This window comes from Chiloscyllium punctatum, chromosome 5, assembly GCF_047496795.1.
Source record: "Chiloscyllium punctatum isolate Juve2018m chromosome 5, sChiPun1.3, whole genome shotgun sequence".
NCBI classification, from domain to species: Eukaryota; Metazoa; Chordata; class Chondrichthyes; order Orectolobiformes; family Hemiscylliidae; genus Chiloscyllium; species Chiloscyllium punctatum.
This window is the reverse complement of record NC_092743.1, coordinates 122,479,524-122,498,284: the sequence shown is the minus strand read 5'-3', so window position 1 is coordinate 122,498,284 and position 18,761 is coordinate 122,479,524. Positions and strand designations below refer to the sequence as shown.

The 18,761-nt window shown below is 39.5% G+C and overlaps 1 protein-coding gene across 1 annotated transcript in view; it reads right to left on the bottom strand.

Moving 5' to 3' along the window:
* csmd3b (CUB and Sushi multiple domains 3b) overlaps window positions 1–18,761 on the bottom strand; it is a 1,933,688-nt gene that overhangs the window by 989,947 nt on the left and 924,980 nt on the right. Inside the window, exon 5 of the mRNA XM_072571243.1 lies at window positions 18,004–18,211. Within this exon, the coding sequence (XP_072427344.1) occupies window positions 18,004–18,211 (208 nt within the window). The remainder of the gene's footprint in view (window positions 1–18,003; window positions 18,212–18,761) is intronic.

The window sequence follows — 18,761 nt, the reverse complement described above, 5'->3', positions numbered from 1 at the left end:
TCTTACGATTTCCTGAATCAGTCACATCCTATTCTTCATACACTCCCTACCCTTTCAAGTTAAAGGGGTGACCCATTTATGTCTGTCTCTTTCTGGAGCGTGGGAAACATTTCTTGTTCCAGTCTTACCAACAAATTTTTCGTCAATACATTGATGTTGTCTTCAGTTTTACTTCCAACTCTGAAACAGAATTGGAAAAATTAATATGTTCTATTTCCAATTTCTATTCTTTTCTCAATTTAACCTGGTTCACATTTGACTCTTCCACTCCCTTCCTGAACTTCACTGTTTTTATTTCTGAGAAGAGACTGTCCACCAATATCCATAACAAGGGTCTCACAGTTACTTCAACTATGCCTCCTCACCCCCTGCTTCCTGCAAGGATTCCATTCCATTCCTTCAGTTTCTCTATCATATGTGGTCTGATGATGCCACCATCCACCAGGCTATCTCAGGCATGATTCCTTTTTTCCACAACCTAGTATTTTCCCCATTCTAGTTCTGGTCGACAGGGCCTTCAGCTGTGTCTGACCCTTCTAGTTTGCTTCATAGAATCATAGAGTATGTAAATAGCCCTTCGGCCCAACAAGTCCATAACGACCCTTCGAAGAGCAACCGACCCAAACCCATTCCCCATCCGATAATTACCTCTGACTAATGCATTTAAACTACACAACCTTGAACACTATGAGCAATTGAGCACGGCCAATTGACCTAACCTGCAAATTTTGGATTGTGGGAGGAAACCAGGGAACCCAGAGAAAACCCACGCAGACACGCATAGAATGTGTACAAAGGGTCACCCGAGGCTGGAATCAAACCCGGGTTCCTGGCTCTGTGAGGCAGCAGTGCTAACCCACTGAGCCACCATACTGCCCCAATCTTTTCTGTGATCATCGTTTCCCCTCAATGATAGACTAACAAAAGCGTACCAATGCATCTTCCAGGCAAAGCAGCATTTTATTTGTACTCATTTGAATTTACTCTACTGTATTTAATTGCTCACTCTGCTGTCTCTATTATATTGGTGAGCCGAAATACCGACTGGGTGGCGATTTGTGAACCATCTTTGCTCTGCACTTAGAAATGACCCTGACCTCCCAGTTGCTTGTCATTTCAATAAACCACATTGCTCTAATACTTACATTTCGGTCAAGGTGGCCTTTGTGTGGAGCCGCAGAAAATGGGGGAGATACTAAATGAATATTTTGTATCAATATTTACTGTGGAAAAGGATATGGAAGTTTTCGACTGTAGGGAAATAGATGGTGACATCTTGCAAAATGTCCAGATTACAAGAGGAGGAAGTGCTGGATGTCTTGAAATGGTTAAAGGTGGATAAATCCCCAGGACCTGATCAGGTATACCTGAGAACTCTGTGGGAAGCTAGGGAAGTGATTGCTGGGCCTCTTGCTGAAGATTTTTGTATCATCGATAGTCACAGGTGAGGTGCCAGAAGAATGGAGGTTGGCTAATGTGGTGCCACTCTTTAAGAAGGGCGGTAAAGACAAGCCAGAGAACAATAGACCGGTGAGCCTGACCTCAGGGGTGGGCAAGTTGTTGGAGGGAATCCTGAGGGACAGGATGTACATGTATTTGGAAAGGCAAGGACTGATTATGGATAGTCAACTAGCTTTGTGCATGGGAAATCATGTCTCACAAACTTGATTGAGTTTTGTGAAGAAGTAACAAAGACGATTGATGAGGGCAGAGCAGTAGATGTGATCTATATGGACTTCAGTAAGGCATTCGACAAGGTTCCCGATGGGAGACTGACTAGCAATTTTGGAATAAAGGGAGAACTAGACATTTTATACAGAACTGGCTCAAAGGTAGAAGACAGAGGGTGTTGGTGGAGGGTTGTTCTTCAGACTGGAGGTTCGTGACCAGTGGAGTGCCACAAGGATCGGTGCTGGGTCCTCTACTTTTTTGTCATTTACATAAATGATTGGCTGTGAGCATAAGAAGTACAGTTAGTAAGTTTGCAGATAACACCAAAGTTGGAGGTGTAGTGGACAGTGAAGAGGGTTACCTCAGACTACAACAGGATCTGGACCAGATGGGCCAATGGGCTGAGAAGTGGCAGATGGAGTTTAATTCAGATCAATGCGAGGTGTTGCATTTTGAGAAAGCAAGTCTTAGCAGGACTTATACACTTAATGGTAAGGTCCTAGGGAGTATTGCTGAACAAAGAAACCTTGGAGTGTAGGTTCATAGCTCCTTGGAAGTAGAGTCACAGGTAGATAGGATAGTGAAGAAGGTGTTTAGTATGCTTTCCTTTATTGGTACAGGAGTTGGGAGGTCATGTTGTAGCTGTACAGGACATTGGTTAGGCCACTGTTGGAATATTGCGTGCAATTCTGGCCTCCTTCCTATCGGAAAGATGTTGTGAAACTTGAAAGGGTTCAGAAAAGATTTACAAGGATGTTGCCAGGGTTGGGGGATTTGAGCTAAAGGGACAGGCTGAACAGGCTAGGGCTGTTTTCCCTGCAGCGTTGGAGGCTGAGGGGTGACCTTATAGAGGTTTACAAAATTATGAGGGGCATGGATAGGATAAATAGACAAAGTCTTTTCTCTGGGATCGGGGATTCCAGAACTAGAGGGCATAGGTTTAGGGTGAGAGGGGAAAGATATAAAAGAGACTTAAGGGACAACTTTTTCACGCAGAGGGTGATACGTGTATGGAATGAGCTACCAGAGGATGTGGTGGAGGCTGGTACAATTGCAACATTTAAGAGGCATTTGGATGGGTATATGAATAGGAAGGGTTTTTAGGGATATGGGCCAGGTGCTGGCAGGTGGGACTAGATTGGGTTGGGATATCTGGTTGGCGTGGACTGGTTCGACCGAAGGGTCTGTTTCCATGCTGTACATCTCTATGACTCTATGACTAAGTGTTTGCTGCAATGTTCCAATGAAACACAATGAAAGCCCATGAAACAACACCTCATTTCCATACTGAATATAATAACTTCAGAAATTGGTTTCATTACGTCTGGTCACCATTTTTCTTACATTCTCTACCTCCCTCCCACCAAAGCCACAATATGTTTGTACTTTGTTCACTTTTAACTTCGTAGAAAGGACAAATTCTCACATTTCACATCTTAATTGATACCTTTTCTTCATATTTGCTTTCACCATTAATAGTACCCCCTTTTTCTGTAACATCTATTGGTTCCTCCTTTATTTTATACTATCTGTCCACTTTTTATTTATATTCACATGCGGGACATGGGCAGCACTGGCTGGGTCAGCATTTATTGCCCATCCCTAGTTGTCCTCAAGAAGGTGGTGGTGAGCTGCCTTCCTGAACCACTGCCGTCTTGCTCCTTCTCTGTTTGTTTAAAAAATGTCAAAAGAACCTATTTTCTAACACCTTCCAATTCTGACAGAGTCATATCACGTTCAAAACATTCACTTTTTTTTCTACAGATGATGCTAACCTGCTGAGTTTCCCCAGCATTTTGAGTTCGTTTCCTCTTTCACTTGTTCTTGCACAATCTTCTCCATGTCATCACTTTCACACCGATCCAACTTGGAGTGATGCCAAGCTTTCATGTCCTCTCCACTTATTTCTCCACCATTGACTGTTCACCCAAAAAACATCTCAACAATAAGGGTAGATATCTTAACAAGCCTGCATCCACTTTTACAAAAACTACAAAGGTATAAATGGAAGGAATCCCAAATTGAAGAAACTATAATTTACCAATACATGCCTATGGGTTTTTGGCAAAATGTTAAATATAATTTTTCATCTCATACCATATAAAATATATCAATGAGCAGCAATTCTGCATGTTATTCATCATTGCACCCTGAAGGCCAACTCACCCTTTCAGTGATCTCATGATGAATGCCATGCAAGTCAAAACCTATTGGAGATAGTGTTTCCTGTTGCAAGTGTGCCAGTGTTGGTGATGGAAATGATCTGCAGAAATTATTTTATTATGTCTCACACCAAGGAAACATCTGTGACACACAGCTCTTTGGTCAAGACTTATAAGTGGCTGGTCTGGCAATGAATGCCTGAATTTCATCCTCCTCATCTGAGCTCTCTTCATCAAAAGCAGGTGAAGTTTCTGCGTATCTGCAAATCTCTTCCTTTTGCACATGATGATTTTGGCTCCAAGTAGTGGTCCTCTTCCTCTGATTTACTGAGAGACACATCCAAAGGACCTCTCCTCCACATCCTATCAATTCGAAAACCGCAAAGAAAGCTCAGCTTGTACAAATGTTCTCTGCTAGCAGCTACAAATCAATGGCTGATTTGTCAGTTTGGGAAAATGCAAACATAAATATTCACTTAAATTGCTGGTCAGACCTATATCTGTTTCCTTGGTCTGTTTCCTGAACCTAAGATAGATTTGGAATCAACCAAAAAAGCAATTTAAACGTACCTCATGAAATTGTTGTAAGAATGTCTATTATACCGATGCACATCTGCATTTAACTGGGAAATCCTTGGGTTTGCTCTCTGAGTGAAACAGGAAAATGCGTACATTGCATTCCTTCCCCAAAAAATAAGTGATTATTACTCCCTTACTACCCCAACCCAATCAATTGTAGGGCATCATTAGCATTGAACTAGTTAAAACATGTTGTACATGTGTTTGAATGGTTTATATGAATGCATTAGCATTGCATTAAAGTGGAATTGGAGAGCTTCTAAGCACCAAAGCAATTACTGTGGATGTAAAAAAATTAAATATTTCAATTGCAGCAATGCGCTGTAACTAACTTGGTGGCTGAATGCAAGATGTATCATCGAAACAAAAACAGATGCTACCAGTCTCCCAGTTCACTCTCTGCACACAATTTTCCTGTCTTTCCCAATCCAGACTTCAAGTGAAATTGAAGAAGATCCATAAAGGGGACAGTGGAGAAAATATAACATGGGAGATATAAATCTCATGTGCATCCACCAATCAACTAAAGTGAGGCAGTTAGAGATCTCCAGCCAACTTGTTCAGATACAGTACAACACTAGCATTGACCTGACAAAGTTCATAATTGCCTACTTGTGTTTTTTTACATGAAATGAAGGACAACTCCAATCTGATTAATTACTTCCCATCAGTCACCACTTATTCATCAGGAAATTGAGAGATGAAGACTTTGACAGAGCAAGCAACACCTAACTCACCACCATCCTGCTCACTTATTCTATTTGGGTTTGACGAGGACAACCGGTTTCCAAACCTCATTATAGCCTTGGCAGGAACATGAGCAAAAGAAATGAATTCCACAATTGAGATCTGAGTACATCAGGGCAACATTAGGCTCAGTATGGTATTAAGGAGCCCAGGCAAAATTAAAATCAGTGAGAATCTGTTGTTTATTTTTGATTTATGGGATTAGGCTTTGCTACCTGGATAGGCATTTGTGACCCATTTTTAATTGTCCTTGAGAGGTGGCAGTGATCTGTTTCTGTGAACCTTTGGAGTCCACTTGCTGTAGGCAAGTCCACAACATTGTAAGGGACGGTGTTTCGGGATATTGACCGAGAGACAGTGAAGGAACAGCGATATTTTTCTAAATCAGGCTGGGAAGTAGTTTCGAGAGAAAGTTTCAGGCATTGTTATCCCTATGTATCTATTGACCTTGTCCTTCCAGATTGCAGTGGTTTTGGGTTTGTATGGTCAACTATGGAAGCTTGGTGAATTTCTGTTGTGTATCTTGTAGATGGTACACACTACTGCTACCAATGCTTCCGAGCTGAAAGGAGTGAATGTTTGTGACTGTGGCTTTAGTCAAGTGGGCTACTGTGTTTCGGATGGTGCCAAGCTGCTTTACTGCTGTTTGAACTACACTAATCTGGACACATGGGGAATGCTCCATTATACTCCTGGCTTGTGCCTTGTAGATGGATGGTGTACATATGTGGAGTCAGTAGGTGAGTTATTTGCTGCAGAATCTGTAACCCTTGACCAGCATTCAAGGTTAGTTTCTGGTCAAGGAGAACATCCAGAATGTTCAAAGAGTGAAACAATGAGGACAGGAGAAATATTTGCTGCAGTCAAGCCAAGCATAAGACAAAACGATTATGGTTTCGGAGGTCGATACCCTCAACTCCAGAACACATCAGGACATTACCCTACTTCCATCCATTTTCAGTTGCTACATCAATGGCCCTTCTTGTGTTCATTATGAAACAGGACATCCAGCAGCACAGGCAATAGTGAGTGGGAGCTGCAGCAGTCAAATGGACTTCCATTTGAAAACAAAAACAGTTTTGGTGGAAGGTGGAATGATAGGATGGAACATCAGATTTTAGATCAGAGTGGTGCTGGAAAAGCACAGCAGGTCCGGCAGCATCCGAGGAGCAGGAAAATCGAAGTTTCGGGAAAAAGCCCTTCATCAGGAAACTGAAGCTTTTGCCTGAATAGTCGATTTTCCTGCTCCTCAGATGCTGCCTGACCTGCTGTGCTTTTCCAGCACCACTCTGATCTAAACTCTGGTTTCCAGCATCTGCAGTCCTCACTTTTGCCTAGGATGGAACATCAGGTAGACAAAGGGTTCCTCAGCCCAGTGTCACCCACAGGATTCATTCCATGTTTATCTTACTGTTTGAAATGACCTGGACTAAAACAATCTTTACTTTGTGATCTTTGGTCCATCTGTGTTTTCAGATCTCATATTCCACTTAGATCAGGTGAAAATATTCCATGGTAATAGCAAATACTTATTTTTAATTACAAATCCTGAGACAATTAAATAATATGTGTCTGAATGCAGAGAAGCTTGGACAAAACTTGTAGTCTTGAGATGTTAAGTGGCATGTAACATTCAAGTGCCAAATAATAATCACCTCCAACAAGACAAAAATCTAAAAAAACCCACAGCACTTGACATACAGGATGTGATCATCACTAATTTTCCCCAACATCAGTTTCCTGGAGATCACCATCGTCCACCACATAAAGATTGGATTGAACTTTACCAGAATCTGACTGACATGGGCCACTGGCAAAACAGTTAGGCAATTATGAAATTAATGAAAATGTGAGATTCTCAAAACTGAAAAGTTTGATTTTCTGCTTAAGCTATCAATAGCTTGTTGAAACTCTCACTAGTGGTGAGGGACCAAATTGCATGATTTAACATTTTATTATTACGTAATCTTATCTCATTTATATATAACTGCTATTTTCCTGGGTACTGGGGAGAAACTAGATGGTGTTGATTCCTAGCTTGCAAGTCAGATGTGTTATATAGTGACTGTAGTTTGTAGCATCTTCTCTGGGCATATAATTTTAGTAAAAAAAACACACAACACCGGGTTATAGTCCAACAGGTGTACTTGAAAGTACAAGCTTTCGGAGCATTGTCCTTCATGAAGCAGGATCATCGGACACAAAATTTATAGTAAAAGAAATAATTATGTCAGCTTTTCCAACATCTCAGGGCACATTCCATGGACAGTGACTACCTGCACACTTGATCCTCAGAGATTTGTAACGAATGCAACACATCATCATGACTCATTCCAGACTAACTTATTGAACAGTTCAGCACTTTAATACCCCACTATGGCACTCGCTGATATCTGAGATAGAAGCATTGCTGCTGGGTGACTTTGAACACATGGACAAGTAGCCACTTCAGGCATAAGAACAGTTTGTATCACGTGGCTCATCGTTTGTTGTCTCAGTGCTTACTTACTTTGCGCTTACTTTGATGCTCACAGTATCTCTGCTTTGCTTTTCCTTCAGTGTGGGTGGAAAGCCAGGCAGCTTGTATGTTTTCTAGCAGCGAACTGTCAAGGGGATGGACACTCTGATGCCCAGCACTATGCTCTGTCAATGTCACACCTCCAGCATCTGCCAGTAGATTACACAGCAAACATATTACAGATGCTTCAACTAACTGGCCCTGTCAGAAAGTTGACACTGTCTGAATGCTTAGACCGATGAAATGGGATTGTAGTCAGTCAGGTCCATCCTCAGTTATGGATAGTATTGAGATAGTTCGAGTAAGCGAATAGCTACATAGAATTTCAATACACTATGTTGATAAAATATGATTTGGAGATGCCAGCATTGGACTGGGGTGTACAAAGTTAAAAATCATACAACACCAGTTTATAGTCCAACAGGTTTAATTGGAAGCAAACTAGCTTTCGGAGTGACACTCCTTTACCTGATGAAGGAGCGTCGCTCCGAAAGCTAGTGTGCTTCCAATTAAACCTGTTGGACTATAACCTGGTGTTGTGTAATTTTTAACTTGATAAAATATGATATCCTTTTCACCAGAGTTTGCTTTTGGGTAGGTTTCATGTTTCAGGTTTCATGTAAGTAGATTATTGTCATTCAGATGAAATGTTATGCCTCTCTCAATTTTAATAATTCTGGAGAGATAGGAAGGTGTTGTGGAACAATATATGCACCGTCATACATGCCTAACACAGCATTAGTATTCATGTCCTTTAACATTTCATCTGTACTTTGTAATTATAGCAATCAAGCATAATTATCAACACTTTCTATCTATATGACTGGGGACAAAACAGATTTCTACATATGATAGTAAGCAATCTAACTATAGAAATCAAATTATTATACAATTACACAAACGCTAATTAGAGGAGGGAAAAGTGCTGGCATATATGAGAGTGCATTTCTGAAGACATCACAATCTCCCAAACACATAAAACAATTGAAGTACCAGCAACAGGAGAATGTACTCAATATTTTAAAAGAAAACATATTCATAGAGAAAACAAAGAAATAATAAGTTTCAAATAAGATCGTACTTTGTTTCAGAATTAAGAGTTCACAACTGAACATATCCACATATTTCTGAATAATTTATATTTGATAAAAACAGTCAAAATTACTGATCTTGTTCAATCTAAAATATATAATAAAGCTTAAATGTAAGTAATTAATATCTATTATATAATAGAAATATGAAATATTTTCCTGAAGATTCGACACGTAAGATATACTTTCCCCAAACCAATATTATGTGTATTTGTCGGAAATTGCTTGCAAAGGTGAAACATGAAATGAACAAAAATGTACAATGTTCAAAAACAGAAGCACATTCAATGTTTCTTTGCTCTGTTGTCTTCTGCATTTACAGTCAATGTAAATATCAGTATTTTAATAAATGGCAACTGACTATGGAGGTCTTTTGCATCACTCTACGACCTGATGGCCAAAGAAGGTGGGTACATAACATGGCCAAAAACACTGAATTATTAACTAGTAAATCCTGCCATGACAATGCCAGGTGATAAGAGCGTGAGTGATTCCTGGTCATCTATACAATGAAAAGAAATTGGAATCTCTACCATCATTATTCATTGCTCCATCGAGAATGCAAATCAGAATGTATGTTGCCACAGAAACTTAGACATCTTGAGGGCCGAGTTGAATGGATGTTGGATGTGGATCAGATTGTTGCCTAAAGCATGGGTGGGCAATTACCCTTCGAGCTGGGATGGATGCATGACCTGTCTCCTTGTCCTACTTATGGTCGAGCTTGAGGTAAGATTTTCCTCCAGACAGCGTTCTCAAGAAAAGAAAACTGACAATAATCAAAAAGTACACCATTCTAATTTTATTGGAAATCTATGATGCAATCTGACAGGTATTACAACTGGTCAATTCCTCTGTTATAAAGTGTGGATGCATTTGTGATTGCACAAAATATTTAGTAATAATGAGGGTCCAAGAAATGAAACTCTTTCCTTCTTATTCTTCTTACACTTGTTAAGTTGGGCACTGACTGGAGATTAAGGCTATAATTAGACTACTAATGTAGCAGTGGTGCAAAGTCAAAGCAATTCATTCTGACACTGCAACTGTAATGCAAATACATATTTACAAGTATTAAGGCGTATTAGCCTGCTATTGAGCTAAAAGAAAACTGCAATTTCTTTTTGTTTTGGAATATTTGAAAGTTTTGTTTCAATAATTTCAAAGTTTTGCTTAATTCTTCAAATGATCTGTTTATTTAGAATACAAACAACTGTTAGTACCATCACATCTCTTGGCAATATTTCTGTAACTCCAATGTTATCTTCAGGTCAACATAATCAGCTTTGAAGATTGGTTGTACCTTAATTTCATGCAAATGTTTCTTTTTTTTTAATATTGGCACACACCAGTAAATATATCACAGACAACTGGGCATCAAATGAGCAAAGCATTAATTGCTAGCTGACAGAAGCAATTTTGCCAGGGGTTTTCAATCCTCACAAGTGGAACAAATGTCATCAAATGTCATAATTATTCTAACTGTATCATAACAGTCAATGAGAATTTCGAGGATCATATACTGCACAGATGGTTCAGAATAGGAGAATAGTGTGGAAACCTGACCATCAAATGGGACAGCAGAAGAAACTAAAATTGGTGCAGGAAATTCTGTAGTTGTCAGGTACTAAAGCGAACAAGTATAAAAGAGAAAGTGAGATGACTTGGATGAGGATGGCCTTGAGCAATATAGTGGCGTCCTGGATCAAAAGAGAATCTGAGCTGTGTGTTAGAGTAATAGCAGTAGTTAAAAAATATGATTCACAGGTAAACAGACAACCTTTGACCCATTTGCAACAAAGTGGGTTGCCACAAAGCAGAACAAGTTACCAAGCTAAAGTGAAGGAGAGGAAGTGACCAAAAATCAGAGTCCATTTTGAAATCGCTAATGCACATAGAATTAAGTTTTAGCTATAGCAGAGGGAGCTTTTTGCTGCTAGAAACTAAATAGATGAAGAAGAACTCAAGAGTGGCAATCCTTGATTGCTTTCTGCACAAAATGTGAGCCACTTCCAATTAGAAAGGTCAATGTTTGACTAAGGCTGCTGCGTGAGACAGATAGATTCATTGTTGGGGCATTGGGTTATTCAGGAATAAGACAAAGCTATAATCATAGTAGTAGTCATTATCTGGAACAAACATATCCAAGTCCTTGGAGAGAAGAAAAATAAAGCAATTGGGGAGGATTTAAATGAACATGGCAGGAGTTGAGACAAGGGTTACAGTTGAGACTGGTGAAGGAGAGCAAGATTAATAAAGCAATGTGAATAGAAGCCAAAAGCTGGGGTAAAATAAATAGGAATAAAATGTTATCAGAGAAGAAAGGCTAAGGAGGAAACTTTGAGATAGTGAGTGACAAAGAAACTGAGAAAGGTTTTGCCTTCAGGCAGATTCAGGGTAGGTGATCATTGGTGAATTCAAGCTGCTCACCATCAGTCTGAGGCCTGAGCTATTTTAATAACCCAGCCTTGCATAAATTTAATTGCCAGTAGCTGACTTGTTTGGAACATATGGTTTCTAATGGCCACATGCGTAGTTAAAGTAGACCTACATTATTTAATGCAGTGTGTCTCCATTTCGTGTCCTGAAACTAATTTTCTGAGAATCAAGCAACAAGATATTCGGAAACTCCCAAATCCTTGCAAATCAGCAGCAATAAAGCAGAGTGATGTTGTAGTCCCTCAGGTGGCAGGAGACAGACTTTACAGCAGGCCTGGAAAAGACTGACAAAGTGAACTCACAGACCATTGTTCCCAAGACATGGGTTCACCATCACAAGTGCTTCAACAACCTGGGCCAGACAACAAATACGGCAATGATGCTGCTGGGTCTCCATTTAAACAATAGATAATAGACAATAGGTGCAGGAGGAGGCCATTCTACCCTTCGAGCCTGCACCACCATTCAATATGATCATGGCTGATCATCCTTAATCAGTATCCTGTTCCTGCCTTATCTCCATAACCCTTGATTCCACTATCCTTGAGAGCTAGCTCTATCCAACTCTTTCTTAAACGAATCCAGAGACTGGGCCTCCACTGCCTTCTGGGGCAGAGCATTCCACACACCCACCACTCTCTGGGTGAAGAAGTTTCTCCTCATCTCTGTCCTAAATGGCCTACCCCTTATTTTCAAGCTGTGTCCTCTGGTTCGGGACTCACCCATCAGCGGAAACATGTTTCCTGCCTCCAGAGTGTCCAATCCTTTAATTTCTCTGCATTCAAGCTCACCACAGCATTCTTAGCACCTTCTTCCCTCAGAACTCAAAGTATTTCCCTCCTTTACCCTATTTGCTTCTCTTCCAATCACATTGAGACATCGAACCAGCTCTCCTCAATATTTTAATAATACATTGTGAAGACAACAGGAAAGAACAGAATTCTGCTTTCATGTTGCTCAAGTGTTTCATTTCTTTTATGTCACATTCCATATTTCCAGAGCCACTATCTGCCTCCCAAAACTGTACCGATTCAGTTCTGATTGCTAGAGGCATTGGAGAGCTTGCAAAGGAATGTCATTCCATTTCCAAGAATAAGGAGCAATCTGCCTCAATATTATGTAGCATGCTGGTGCAAGATAAAAAAAAGTATATTGCAGACATTACTCATTTATTAGAAGAAATATAAGAAGCTGTTACATCACATACTTGATATTATTTGAACAATAGCTGAAGGATTAGGCCATTTGGTCTATCTATTCTGTTCCACCATCTCCTTTTGTCCACTTTTCTGCCTCCCTCCTCTCCCATAACCTCTGATTTTTCTGTAGATCAAAAATCTGTCTAAATCAGCCTTGAAGATTTTCAAAAACCCAGCCTCCACAGTTCCAGAGGAAGGATTCCAAAGTGAATGACCTTCTGAAAGGAGAATTTGCTAAACATCAGAAGTTAGCTACTGGTTAGAAAGACTGGATTAGTGGTGCTGGAAGAGCACAGCAGTTCAGGCAGCATCCAACGAGCAGCAAAAGCCCTTCATCAGGAATAAAGGCAGTGAGCCTGAAGCGTGGAGAGATAAGCTAGAGGAGGGTGGGGGTGGGGAGAGAGTAGCATAGAGTACAATGGGTGAGTGGGGGAGGAGATACTGGTTAGAAAGAGTCCAGGCAAGTACTTTTCTGGCCAGAGTTTTATTTCTATTCACATACCACAAGTTCCAACACCACTGATTATTTGTTCTCTGTATACATGGTTATTTTTAAATAAAACCCTGTTCAGGCATGTTATGACACACCTCTTGGGCAGATGTGACTTCAACCCAGACTTTCTGACCAAGAGTTTAAGACACTACCACTGCGCCAAAATATACTTCCTCATGTATATTCAGTCAGAAGCCCACCCAATTATATCTTAATTGACATACATCAATCATCAGTACCCAAGTTTCACTTGGTGTTAGGCATTTGTGCTGGACCTAATCAGATGATAATGAATTGTCTTTCCTTTTAATTCTTTTTTAAATAGTTAATATAGAGACAACAATTAAATATAACATATGATAACAGAGTGCAGAATTAAAATATCATGAAAAAGATACATATCAGATTTGAAAGATTAACTTTTCTTCTCATTCCACAGGTGCTACCAGACCTGGTGAGCTTCTCCAGTAATTTCTATTTTTAGTACAGCCCTGAGCCCCTGACACTGCAACACAATCTTCAATATCCTCAACTCCTAGATCCCATCTCTAATACCCATCTGCCGATGACTCTACCTGATTATCCTGTTTTCCCATCTGTTCTCTTACCTATCTTGAACCCTGTCTGAAACCATTTGGCCCCTTTACTCTTTCACCCACCCACAATCCATAATCTCTTCACCCAAAAAAACCAACACAGACTAAATCTGTTTATAAACTAAACGTTCATACTTGTGGTATACATAGCAAAGGTTAGCCTATTGTTATGAAGGTGTAGAGGTATGCTGCACCTTTAAGAGAGTTCAAAAGTTGGCAAGGACTGACTGCAGGCACAGAAATTGCTGAAGAATTTAAAATGTAATAGTTGACTGTGAAACAAATAGTGCAGTTGCATTGCCATGGAACAAAAACAAATTCAAATTCTGCCAATCAGCTTACATGATGCCCCAGATACCAAAATCCAATCAAATTTGAATTTAATGTTTTGATGACATCAAACCAATGAGGTGATCTGATGTTTTGGGTATAAAATCAGACATTATGAACAGTTAGGGGGAGAACTGTCTAACATATGAGGAACGGCTAAGGATCCTGGGATTGTATTCATTGGAGTTTAGAAGATTAAGGGGAGACTTAATAGAGACGTACAAGATAATACATGGCTTGGAAAGGGTGGACGCTAGAAAATTGTTTCCGTTAGGTGAGGAGACTAGGACCCATGGACACAGCCTTAGAATTAGAGGGGGTAAATTCAGTACAGAAATGCGGAAACATTTCTTCAGCCAAAGAGTGATGGGCCTGTGGAATTCATTGCCGCAGAGTGCAGTGGAGGCCGGGACGCTAAATGTCTTCAAGGCAGAGATTGATAGATTCTTGTTGTCTCGAGGAATTAAGGGCTACAGGGAGAATGCGGGTAAGTGGAGTTGAAATGCCCATCAGCCATGATTGAATGGCAGAGTGGACTCGATGGGCCAAATGGCCTTACTTCCACTCCTATGTCTTATGGTCTTATGGTCTTAAGACCAACTTGTACAGACTGCTAGCTGAATAGCTCTCTGAAAGGTACCTGTTCATATGAAAGATCTGTGAAGCAGAATACTGAAGAAAAGATGGCAAAGGAAAATCTACAAAGGAAGATACAAAGAGAAGATTTGACAGCTGACTGGTCTTGAACTTTGATTTTTTTTGTAAATCTTAATCGGGGTTTTTAATTTGGCCAGTATTATAAAGTGGGGAGGTAAAAAATAGGTTTAAGAGAAAGGAGTTGTAAATAGTTGCTGGTTTTAATATTCCCTGTTGGGCTTAAAGAATAAAATTGTTAATGTTTATTTTAAATAGTGACCTCTGGGATGGTTCTTTGCCTCTTGAAATTTAATAGATTATGGCACGAGGTGAGCTTTTTTATGAGTTGGTTTTAAATTAGCAGAGGAGTTTACCCCGTGTTGTAACAGTATTACATTGTTATGTTATTGTCACTCTCACAAAGCATTTCACAGGGTCATCTGTTCACTTTACAAAAATACTTCCTTGACCATGATACATAGGTCCCCTTATTTACTTAATCCAGAAGCAATGTTATCCTGCAGCCTTTTAAAACCACAGTCTGGAAGCATGAACTTGAACATGCCATTTTTTTTTTAAAGTCCTTTTGGGTACAGGGGCTTTGGTAGAGATGTTAGGGCACTATTCAATCTGTTGGTTTCAAAACTGACATTATTTTCAGTAAGCAAGCCAGTCAAAAAGCCACAGAAAAGACTGACTGCAACTGAAGACAATACATAATAAATTTATACTGCATCATGCTTGCTTCATCTAAATGAGCTCTACTGTCATAGAGCTATTTCATCTGAATCATTGGAGGTATAAATTCAACTGAAATCGGATTCTGTGAAATTTCTTTTTGACCTCCTAAGGCAAACAAATCCATAATTAGAAGATTACAAAGTGTGTCATTAAATTCTGGTCAATACAATTCATTAGCTGCTGAAGAACTGAACTAAGTTCAATCATACACACTGCAACTTACATAACCAAGTTAATACTTAACTTTTCAAGTGATATATGGAATATTCTTTACTCTAACCAAATGTCCTCCCTCACCTCTGTTAGTGTTACTTTGATGCCTCTTTCAGTACCATCTCCTGCACTCAAAATGATTGAAAATAATCACCAACTTTGCTCCCACATTTCACAGCCTCAACTTCCCTATTTCCAGTTCAGGGACAAGCCATTCACCAAGTCCACTGGTTCCACTGACTCACTGACTCCACTTGAGTAACTTCTCTAACCCTAGATACAGAAGGGCTGTATTACATTCTCATAATTTATCTGATTATATCATAGTTGTTCTGCTAAAAACACTTTCCTTACCAGGCTTCAAATATGTCTTGTTTCCATCGCAACCTCCAAACGTTTCTTATTTCCTAATTTTCCTCTCAATTTTTCCCCTTCCTGGCAGGTGCATAGTTTGGTTCCCTTTGTCCTTATCTTTCATCCAATCTTCCTTTAATTTGAAGAGATCATCCTCCATCATTGAGTATTGCACGGGGACCAGCCCCTCTGTGACATCTTAGTTCACCCTTCAAATCCCACAAACCATTTTACTTTCTGAGGGCACCTTCTCGTGAAAGTGTCAGAGATGCAAAACTGCCTTTTATTCACGCCTTTTCACTAATGACAGAAAAATACACTACTTCTAGTTAAAACAGTGATTTACATCTACTTCTTTCAACTGAGTGCTCTCTATTCATTGCTTACAATGCTGTCTCCTTTTCACCACGTTCGTTAATTGCTTTGAAAAACACCTCCATTTAGTCAATAAGCAGTATCCTTGCACCAGCATTCCTTTTGTCAATGCTGTCAGTCATAGCTCAGTTGGTGGCACACTTACATCTGAACCATTCATTGTCGGTTCAATTCAAACTTCTGGACAAGAATAAAATCTATCGTTAAGTGCAGTCCTCAAGGTACTCACTACTTCCAACACAGAAAAAAGAGAACAGGGCAGTGAGATTAATCAGCAACAAAAGAATTATAAATTGAGTACAGCAGAGGAGGCAGCCATTTGACCTGCTTCATCTATTTCAATTCTCTGGTAAAAGTAATCACCTTGTCCCACTCAGGTGCCTATTCCATGTTGGCCTGTTAAATATTTTACTTCAGGTAGTTATCCAACTCTCTTTGGAAGACTATGATTAAATCTACTTCCACCATACTCTTGAGCAGAACATTCCAGATTCTAACTCCCTACCAACTTATTTAATTGAAAGGCTGTTGATGATCACTTTAAATTGTGATAGTGAGGATTGCTTTCTACTGTTGAATGCAATGTTCACTTATGTAAGGTTAACAGAGGGAGTTATCAAGAGCAATGGTGTCCAAAATGACAATGTTGACTTGAACTCACTATTACTTACCAACAGATGTCACATTCTGCCTGCCCAGAATAAATCTAAAGATCACTCCTTACACTTACACAAATACACTCAGTAAGATGGCATTTGGAATGACCTGAACAGAAATAACAAAAGGTACAGGCACTTCAAATCCCTGCTTCACAGTTATGTGTTTATATACAGCAGTTAATTAGGTATCAAAACAAAAACATGACAAGTCATTTGAGACTATATTCAAATAACCACAACTGAGTTTTGGGGTCAAGTGATTATGAGCCCAATATTAGACATTCTAAATTGACTCACAGCTAGAGGAATCAGGCTAGACAAAAACATTGGCCAAACTAAATTAAAGAGCAGCCAGCAGCTTTCAGTGACAACTAACAATAGAAACCAAGGTCAAAAAGGTTCAAGGGGATTCAGTTACAATCAGCCCAAGGGTTGTGTATTATAAAAGTACTGATCAGACTTTCTGGCACCTTGACTTCCAGCCAGTACTGAAGGATGTGCACTGTATACCTCCTTGGCATGGCAACAGTGAAGATGCACACACCTAAAAGCCACCAGCTCAGCGAAAACTCGTGACAGAAGACCATGTAGTAATGCAAGAAGATCCAAGGGAAGATCTGCCCTGATCTGGGAGATCTGCTTTTGTGGAAGAGAGCCAGCCCTACATTGGAGAGAAAGGAGATTCCAACAGCCCAGCTCAAACATGTGGATTGCTGGGGGTAGTATCCTTTCTCAGATGGATAGTGTTAGATTAAGAGGGAATATTGTAGGAATTTGTGAAATGTTCACATGATGCTTTTCATAAGGGATATTTTGTGAATAAAACCAACTGGAATCACAAGCCATGTGACTCCCACTGACAAGAGTGCTTGGGTAAAGGTTTTCTTTAAATACATAAACCATTCAAAGTGTCCAAAGCATGGACAACTGTTTACTATTGCAATCAAGGTAAGTAATTATTGATCATCAGTTTGAAGTCCATCAAATTGGTATAATCTGGTAAAACAGTTAAATTCTTCTTCTAGCGCCAGAGAATAACATGATCCATTTCAGAGAACATTACACTCAGTATCTCCAGGAAAGACGAACTATTTAATTCTTCCTTTCAAGATATATTTAACTCAAACATAAGTAAATAATTGTCAGAAGATTGGTAATTTAAAAACTTTTTGCAAGGAAACAGAAATATTATTTACTTACCATATTGACGGTGGCTCTGATCCTTCAATTTCTAAGAAATCATATTTTTCTTCAAGCTGAAAATCTGTAAAAATGAGTGAGATGGTATCGCCAAGCTCAGCCGCAATAGTCCAGGTGCAGTCTGCATTGTTATAATATTCACCAGGAAAGTTTGGCGAGGAAATAATGCCACTAGATCCTTGCAGGGTTCCACCGCAGCCATCTTCAACTGGTTAGGAAATGAAAATATTTTGTTAGCATACATTTCTACAACACAACAGCAGCAACAACAACATGCATTTATGTAATGCCTTTAACACAATAAAAATATCTTAATTCAACTTGCAAGAGTGTAAACAATCTGTAAAGTTTAAACAAAAAGGAAATGCAGTATAGTCAATCAGAAGCTGGAAGTGCCTTCAAGGAGGAAAACTTGTGTATAATTTCAAAATTTGCCATGACATGAATCTCAACAATGTGATCTTTAATATGGAGAATAGCAAAAGATTTCAGGAGAATGTGGATGGACTGGTAAAATTAAATGACACCTGGTAAATGAAATTGATTGCAGGAAAAAAAATGGGGAAATGAATATTGGTAGGGAGAATGACAAGAGGGAAACAATACTAAATGGTCCAGTTTTTAAGCAGGTGTAAGAACAGAGGGTTCGAGAGTATTCACCAATCTTTGAAGGTGGTAGGGCATGTTGAGAAGGTGATTAAAATGAGCACATATTTTCATATTTTATGCTTAAGAACAAAACTAAGGACAAAATGCTG